Source organism: Octopus sinensis, unplaced genomic scaffold (assembly GCF_006345805.1).
Source record: "Octopus sinensis unplaced genomic scaffold, ASM634580v1 Contig12226, whole genome shotgun sequence".
Classification (NCBI taxonomy): Eukaryota; Metazoa; Mollusca; class Cephalopoda; order Octopoda; family Octopodidae; genus Octopus; species Octopus sinensis.
Window position 1 is genome coordinate 37,501 of NW_021832575.1, and position 10,000 is coordinate 47,500.

At 37.3% G+C, this 10,000-nt stretch overlaps 1 protein-coding gene across 1 annotated transcript in view; it reads left to right on the plus strand.

Moving 5' to 3' along the window:
- Nucleotides 1-10,000, plus strand: part of LOC118761328 — a gene marked incomplete at its 3' end in the record, with an annotated part of 10,856 nt that overhangs the window by 774 nt on the left and 82 nt on the right. Inside the window, exons 1-2 of the mRNA XM_036499152.1 lie at nt 1-736; nt 1,040-1,044. The exon at nt 1-736 is cut by the window's left edge and continues 774 nt beyond it. Of these exons, the coding sequence (XP_036355045.1) occupies nt 198-736; nt 1,040-1,044 (544 nt within the window). The remainder of the gene's footprint in view (nt 737-1,039; nt 1,045-10,000) is intronic.

Genomic DNA, 10,000 nt, shown 5'->3' on the forward strand with positions numbered 1-10,000 from the left:
CAGTCAGTTTGAAAAACGGTGGTGGTGGCATTATTAAAAGTAAGAGAACTCTGATTGTTGTCAGAGAGTTTGTGACGTCCACAAATAAGTCCACTTGAGTTTGTTAGGACAGTAAGACTCTTCTAACATACAGTACACACACACACACATTTACATCCCTTCCTCGGCGGACCATTACAGCCCCTTACAGACTAAACATGAGGGGCAGTAACGGTCTCCTGTACGGAGGGACGTCCGGATCAAACAGTACGGCCCCAACGTCGAACAGTCGCCGAGACAAAGGACGTCGGAGCCCGAGCAATAGCAAAAAAGGGTCGCAGCGACCACACAGCAGTAGTATGCTCCCTCCACCGCCGGACCCTCCTGTTATCAATGCCTCCGACCTGTCCGCTTCCACGGACAGTCTCGGTAACGGAGGATACAGCAGTTTCCTTGGATCTGCAAATAATGGACATTACCAAAGAGTTCCGCAGCCCTGCCCCGAGTCAGATGCTGGGGATTGTGACCAACTCGTTGAGGATGTTACGGCACCAAAAGTACCGCCAGCACCACCGATTTATGGAGATCTACAGAACCAACAGGATCTGGATAACCAATACATGGATCATACTAGTTCCTGTTCTTCGGCGTCGAATGACTGTTGGGATGACCCTAGCAACATTTTGGACAATTTACACATGGTCGCTATGGCAGACGATACGGCGAGCAGTACCTCAGAATCGGAGGTCACCCAAATGTAAGTAAACTTCAAAACTTTATTCAATATATTCCTTGTTCATTTAATCCGAAATGTTTTGTATTCAAAGCCTTGAAAGTGTAAAAGAAGTTAAAAAGTAAAAACAAAAACTTTTATTTTCTTCCTCACAACTTCGAAGGAGTTAAAAACAAAAACATTTCCCAAAATGAATTAACAAAACTCTGTTTAAACTCTTTGTTAATCCAAAACTTGGTTTTAGTTCTAAACACAAAAGAATAATAATGATAATGATAATAACATTAAAAGTTTAAATATCATCGACTTACATGATATTTTGCGTAGTTGGGGTTGGTTGGTGGTGGAAAGAAAATAGCATTTTCGTTATTAAATTAATAGTTGTGGAGTAAAAAAAAGTATCATTTACATTTTGTTATCATATTATAAAAAGAAAATTACTCGACTTATTTTACGTGTGAAAAGCTAAAACACAACTTCAGATTTTGTTGACAAAACACGATGGATTACTCGTTTCGTGGGTGTGTTAGTGTGTGTGTTTTGATAATTCGGGCACTTGTTACCTTTGGTTTCAGCATTTTGGTGTCTAATATCTAAGGGTGAATGAAGAAGTGATATTTTTTATTTAAAAAAAAAAAAGTTTTTTTGTCATTAAGCTGTCTATGCATATGTATGTATATACTTACATATATATATATATGTGTGTAAATATATGTTAAATATATATATATATATATATATATATATATATATATATATATATTATATATATAAACATATATTTACACATATATATATATATAAACATATGTATATTTATAGGCGCGTGTGTGTGTGTCCTAACAGGCAGGACGAAACAGGTGTATTAAAAAAAAAAAAAACTTTGTCGAAACTTTATTTGTTCCAATGACATATTTTTCGCTTGTTTTTTCTTTTTATTGATTACTGTTTCATTCATTGACAACCCAGTTATGTATTTATATAATTTATATATTATCATTTATGTATGTATTTGTTATACATTTATATATTACTACATAGATTTGTTACGTTTTTATATAATACTGTGTATATATTTCTCATGCATTTGTGTAGAGTTGTATGTCTTTCTACCATTATTTTAGCAGCGTGTATATACGACTGTTCTACAAGTGTGCGTGCATATATAGCCATAACGTGTGTTTGTGTGTGTGTGTGTGTGTGTGTGGATGTATATTATAATATAATATATATATATATATTATATTATATATATATATATATATATATATATATATATATATATATATATATATATACTATATATATATTGTTTATTCCAGTGTCTTCGATTGCTATCATATCGAGGTGTGTGTGTGTATATACATGTATATGCATATCTGTCTTTTATATGTGTTTAGACCGTACAGCCTTGGCACCGTCTATGTACCGTTCTCCAAAGTCTTATGGGTAATGTTCTGATTAACTAGTTCTATACAACCCTAGCAGCTTGCTTGTCTTCAAACAATTTTCTTCACTTGTATGTATATGTGTGTGTATATGTGTATGTGTGTGTGTGTGTATGTGCGTGTGTGTGTTTATAAACTTTTAACCATGTGTTTCAACACATATCAAAGATATGTAATCCACGTGATGTGCAGCGAAGGGTCATTGTACTGTTAGTTTTTTGGTCGTAAATTTAAACACGTTTGTATATAGACTCGCTATAACAGTACTTCGGAGTTCATGGTTACAAGAGTTACCAAAATGTCTTATTACATAGTCATCTAGTCGCAGACACAATATACACACGCAGAGAAGAGAAAGAGAAAATGGCCAAAATAGAACACACACATCACATGAATACATGATGTATATGCATATGCTGTATGTTTGTATGTCTCTCTCTCTCTCTCTCGCTATATTATATATATATATATATATATATATATATATATATATATATATATATATATACTATATATATATTGTTATTCCAGTGTCTTCGATTGCTATCATATCGAGGTGTGTGTGTGTATATACATGTATATGCATATCTGTCTTTTATATGTGTTTAGACCGTACAGCCTTGGCACCGTCTATGTACCGTTCTCCAAAGTCTTATGGGTAATGTTCTGATTAACTAGTTCTATACAACCCTAGCAGCTTGCTTGTCTTCAAACAATTTTCTTCACTTGTATGTATATGTGTGTGTATATGTGTATGTGTGTGTGTGTGTGTATGTGCGTGTGTGTGTTTATAAACTTTTAACCATGTGTTTCAACACATATCAAAGATATGTAATCCACGTGATGTGCAGCGAAGGGTCATTGTACTGTTAGTTTTTTGGTCGTAAATTTAAACACGTTTGTATATATACTCGCTATAACAGTACTTCGGAGTTCATGGTTACAAGAGTTACCAAAATGTCTTATTACATAGTCATCTAGTCGCAGACACAATATACACACGCAGAGAAGAGAAAGAGAAAGATGGCCAAAATAACACACACAATCACATAAATACATGACTATATGCATGTATGTATGTATGTGTGTCTCTCTCTCTCTCTCTATAATATATGAGATCTCCCTTTTATAGAAGAAATGCTATACCCTTTGACTGCTATTTCTAAATTCGTATGTGGTAAGGCCATTCTTTGCTGAACCCTTATTGCTTAGTATTACTTACTTATTTTCCTCAAATGAGGCCTTTACATGCCGAGACACTGGTGTAATTGATACTTTTCCAAATTAATTAATTTCACCCTTCATTATTACGGATAACTATATATATATATATATATATATGTGTATGTGTGTGTGACTTTTACGAGTTCACGCCCATACACACACACACACATATATATATATATTATGTGTGTGTGTGGTGTGTATATATATTTTATCTTCTATATTTTACTTGTTTCAGTCATTAGAGTGTGGCCATGCTGGGGCACCGCCTTGAAGTGTTTAGTCGAGCAAATCGACCCCCCCCCATACTTTTCTTTTAAGCCTGTCTTTTTTTTTTGCTAAACCGCTAAGTTACGAGGACGTAAACGAACTAATATCGGTTGTCAAGCGGTGCCGAGGAACACACACAAACACACACCACACACACTCTATACATATATATATATATATATATGTGTGTGTGTGTGTATATATATTTATCTCTATTTTACTTGTTTCAGTCATTAAAGTGCGGCCATGCTGGGGCACCGCTTGAAGCGTTTATCGAGCAAATCGCCCCCCCCCCACCCCACAGTACTTTCTTAAGCCTAGTCTTTTTTTTTTGCTGAACCGCTAAGTTACGAGGATGTAAACGAACCAATATCGGTTGTCAAGCGGTGTCGACGGACAAACACAAAAACACGCACACACACTCCTATACATATATATATATCTTTAGTTTAACCTGTATATAATATATGCGCGACACGTTTCTTTTAGTTTACGTCTACTAAATCCACTCGCAAGGCTTTTGTCAGGGATACATAAATGAAGACACTTGCCCAAGCTGCCAAGCAGTGAGATTGAACACGTAATCATGGGGTTGGGTAGCAAGCTTCTTACCACAACCCCCTGCCTGCACCTACACGTATGTGTGTGTGTGTGTGTGTACATACATATATATACACACGTGTATATGCACATGTGTATAATAGATCCAGTACATTCATATATCGACGCAATTGTTTACGTTTTTCGTCAGTTTTCATTCAACAGTAAATATTCCCAACAGATGTCAAAAAGTCGATGAATCGGTTTATTTTGCGGTACAACTGATTGCTGTTTAGCCTCAGGTCGACTATGATCCATCTCAACTATGATCAAAGACTTTTCCGTCCTGACTGACCATCCCCACTCTTTCTTTCAGACATACTGTATCTGGGACTAAATACACCACCGCCTCCCAAATTTTTTTTTAAAGCAGTTGAGTGTGATTTTATGGATGTTTGGCTGCTATTTCTAAACGGGCCGAGAGACCATGTCAAGCACCCAACCACCTTGGCTCTTGTTATATACAACTTATTTAGTCATAGAGACAGACAAATAGATTTAGTTTCTCATAATTTGTCATACTGCTTGGCAAATCATTATATTTTCCCTTTCACACAACATATAACGTTTTATTCACGCATGTGGTTATACTATCAACCATGTAGAGGCTTTGTTCTTAGTTTTTTTTTGTTGTTTTTTTTTTCTCATTCTACTATTGCCACAAGGCCTGAAATTTTATGGGAAAAGGGCTAGTGGATTATTACATCGACCCCATTTCTCAACTGGTACTTATTTTATCGGCCCCAAAAGAGATGAAAGGCAAAGTCGACCTCGGTCGTATTTGAACTCAGAACGTTAAGAGCCGGAAGAAATGCCGCTAACCATTTTGTCCGGTATGGTTACGATTCACCCAGCTCGCTGCCTAGTCTTGCGCCTAATTTTAAAACAATTATAAATAATATGGCAATACAGAGGCACAGTTCGTTTTTATAGTCTCTCGAGTGACTGTATAAGTCACCCATGTTGTTATATAGCCTTTCACACGCGTACACAGTCCTCGATGTGGTTATACAGTCACTCGAGTGGTTGAATGGTCACTCAAGTGGTTATTATATAGTCAACAAAAGCGTTATGTATTAACACAAATGGATATATTGTCACCTAAGCAATAGAGCCACCCGAATGGTTATATAGTTACTAGAGTGTTTATACTGTTAACTAAGCTGTCAATTGAGTGTCTATATATTGTTAATTGTGTGGTTAGATTGTCAATTAAATGGTTACAGTCTACTGTGATTACATTGTCAATTAACAGTGGTTATATTGTCAACGCAATGTTATTGTTAACAATGTGGCTATTCAATCAACTAAGTAGTTACATTGCCAACTAATTGTGTATACTGTTAGCTAAGTGCTTACATTGTTAAGTAAGAGGGGTTATACTGTCAACTAAGAGAGTATATGGTCGTTTAATTGGTTATATTGTCAAATAAGTGGTAAAATACGAACTGAGTGGTTATATTCTTTTCTACTCTAGGCACAAGGCCTGAAATTTTGGGGGAGGGGGGCAGGCGATTAGATCGACCCCAGTACGCAACTGGAACTTGATTTATCGATCCCGAAAGGATGAAAGGTAAAGTTGACCTCGGCGGAATTTGAACTCAGAACGTAAAGACAGACAAAACACCGCTAAGCATTTCGCCCGGCGTGCTAACGTTTCTGCCAGCTCGCAGCCTTAACTGAATGGTTGTATTGACAACTAACTGGTTACACTGTTAACTACTTTTATACTGTCAACTAAGCGTGGGAACATTATCAAAATGGTCATATTGTCAATGTCAACCAAGTGTATGCTTTGTCAACTAAATGTTTATACTGTCAAACAAGTAATTGTATCGTCAACGAAATGGTTATTATGTCAACTGTTTATATTGTCATCTAAGTAAATATACTGTCAGCTAAGAGTTGTCATACTGTCAACTATCATTATATTATCAACCGAATGGCCACATTGTCAACTCCTTAGTTATATCATTAACTACGTAGTTACAGAATCACTGTAGTTACCATTCGAGAGGTTACATTGCCAACTAAATGGTTGTACCGTCAACTCGGTAGTTATATTGATAACTCTTGAGAACATATTGCTCTAGATCGCTCACTGTGGCGAAGTGCCGTGTACTCTGGAGTACAGCACTCGGAATCGGAAATGATGAGAGGAACTAAAGAGAGGAGGGCTGCATGAATCCTGATTCTAATAGCGAGTGATCTACTGTAACCATGTGGAGGCGCGTGGCTTAGTGGTTAGGGTGTCAGCACCATGATCGTAAGATTGTAGTTTCGATTCCTGGACCGGGCGACGCGTTGTGTTCTTGAACAAAACATTTCATTTCACGTTGCTCCAGTCCGCACAGCTGGCAAAAATGAGTAACGCTGCAATGGACTGGCGTCCCGTCCAGCTGGGGAACACATACGCCATTGAAACCGGGAAACCAGGCCCATGAGCCTGGCTAGGCTTTAAAAGGGTGCATTTATTTTTTTATTTTACTTGACCATGGGTTTTATGCCAATACTAGCCCAACAAGCCACCTCAGGACCCACGAAGAGTAAAGCTGCTAATCTGCTCGTCTTCAGAAATATGAAGGACGAACGTCATACTGTCAGCGAAGGGTGTTATACTGTCTTATGCTGTCGGCCAAATGGCTGCATGTGTTCATATAGTAAAATTACTTGTTACACGTGTAACACATGTACTTAAGTCACCAGTTAAGGACATATGCCAGCCATGTGATTAAACCACGTGTTACATATGGTAGTCTTGTAGTTAACTTACCAGTTGCATGTAGTGATCTTGTTGATTAATCGACATGAATTAATCATGTGTCAATCAGATGATTAAATCACCAGTCACATGGCATGTGTTAATGAAGTTGCTTCCAATTGGCATATGGTTCAGTCGCCAGTCACACATGGTTAAACCTCCTGTGTCAGGTATTCATCAATCACCTGCATCGATCATGTGACCTCTACGTGATTTATTTTACCCCGTGACATATGTCAATCACGCAGCCGACCGGTTACACGTGTCATTCGCATGGTTTTGCTTTCCCACTTTGTTATATATGCCCCAATCAAGAAGGGCACACCGATTTACCTGTGATGAACAACCACTTCCTGTTTTCAAATGACTCAGCACAAAAAACCATCAAAAGAAAAAAAAAATAGACGAAGGTTAAAAACTAAGAAATATTTGGATGAGAAGCGAGGTGCAAAGATAAGGATGAAAGGCGGAGATTTTACTCATAAAACGTATTTGATGTAAAGCGGTGACGGGGAAATGGCCGCGTATTTATTGTGAAGTAGATTTTTGTTGATCTTTTCTCCGTTTACCGAAAAGACCCCCATTACAACTAATAATGCCGTGGAAATGTTGTTGCTGTTGGCGTCGTTGTTGTTTCGTGAAAGGATTATGTGCAGACGTAAGAAGTCACATGTTGCTCAAGTGTTGTCGCGACTATGTTGCTGCTGCTGTTGTTGTTGTTGTTGTTGTTGTTGTAAGCAACAAGACGGGTAAGGGTGATTAGGTGATGGTCTAGGACTTAGGGGCGGGAGACCCCAGACCTTGGAAAAAAGAAATTTGGTCGTCTTGTTGTAGTCGAGGGCTCTTCGTTGACGCCCGACACCACTGGGAGGTGGCCCTCGAAGTCACTGGAAATGGAGATCTCCAGGTCCAAATTCTTGGACGGCTGCTGCTGCTGTTGAGGTTAACGTTGTTGTTGTTGTTGTTGTTGATGATGATGATAATGATGGTGGTTTTGTGGTCATCGCCATTGTCATCGTTGCTCGTGTGAAAAAAACAAAAAACAAAATGTCGTTTCGATTCTTAAATTAATTTTTTGGTTGCGGTTCAGTTATTGCAATTTCCAGTGCGTACTGAAGAACAATAGCAACATGCATTGCACACACACACATATATATAATCGTATAATACATATGTACGTACATGCATGAGTACATACATGTGTACATGCATACCTACATAGATGCACACATACACATACATACTACAAGAGCACTCATGCACATACACACGCACTCACTAATACAAGCATGCACGCACGCATACACACACACATATACATACACACACACACACACATACGTCCAAAAAGTTAATTATAAACAAATATTTTATTAATGATGTATTAAATTAAACACATTTGTGTATTACTATATGCATGCAACATGTGTGTGTTTAGATGAAGATATGTATATGTATACATATATGTGTACACAAATATATACATACACACAAATATTTGTGTTTCTGTATATATTTATTTACACATATTGAGTACTCACACACGCACACACAACACACACCAAGATATATTGTTATTTTGTCTTACGAGTTATTCAAAATAATCACTTTGTAATTACTCTGAATAAATCGAAAGAAGAATCGAACTTCACGCCTCCTCTCCGATATCTTTTTTCAGTTTAAATGATTGTGTGTGTGTGTGTGTGTGTGTGTGTAAGTTGACCGAGGGGTTTCTCAGTCATTAAAACCATTAACAAACTAATTTTGCAAAAAAAAAGAAAGAAAAATGCAAAATTAAACTAAATGTTATACAGTAATTATATTTGCATGGAGCTTCAAGGTTTGGTGCTCGTCAGAAATTGCCAAAACTATCCCACTGGCGACCTATGCGTTCGTTTGCACACGCATGCGCGTGCACACACACATATACGCATTAATAGATAGATAGATAGATAGATAGATAGATAGATAGATAGATAGATAGATAGATAGATAGATAGATAGATAGATAGATAGATAGATAGATAGATAGATAGATAGATAGATAGATAGATAGACATGCGCACATATACGACAGAGAGAAAGAAAGAGAGAGAGAGTAAACAATTAAGAGATGGAAATATTAGAAAAGAATGATAGAATAGTGGGGTGGAGGGGTAATCTGTGGTTCGAATATCACTGAGAAGGGAGATCATATTTTAAATCCAGTTCCCAGAACTTCACCGTACCAACGAACCATTCAAGCCATCCTTGAATGGTTGGTTCGAATATTGTGAACGGAACGACTTCGAATGCCAGTCAGATCTGTCAATGTCTCAACCTGGTCACCCAGTCTGCTTGAAATAACAAGTAAATCTCCCTCAACACTGCCTGCCGGTTTTAAAACAGGAGGATGCATTATTAGGACGTACTTCTTCACTGTCCTGCAATGACGTGATGGTTACGGCTGGATTCTATCAATGGGCTGCTTGATTAAAGCTTGATCTGTGACTAAACGACCTCAGCAACGTCGGTGTAATACATTGATGTGATATTATACTAGAGTTATGATTTGAGGGAGATTTGCTTGCAATGTTTAGCAGATCAAACGATCCAATTGAGGCTCTGATATACTACAATAGAAATGGAAATGGTTTTATTAGCGTCGTTAGGACCTATCGATCACCCAATGGTGAATACATCAGGTTGGGACAGTGGAGGTTTTGGGGAACAGGGTTTGAAAAACCTGTTGCTCCTGTTGCCTTATATTCGGGCCAAGCGTGGGTGAGGGATTCATTTTTCCTCCCTTCAACCTATTCCATCTCTTTGTCTCTCTCCCTCGCTCTCTACTCTCTCTCTCTCACACACACATTTCATGATATATATATATATATATATATATTATATATATATATATATATATATATATATATATATATATATATATATATATATATATATAATATAAATGAACAAAAACGCAAACAAAAAAGAGGGCATTAAAAC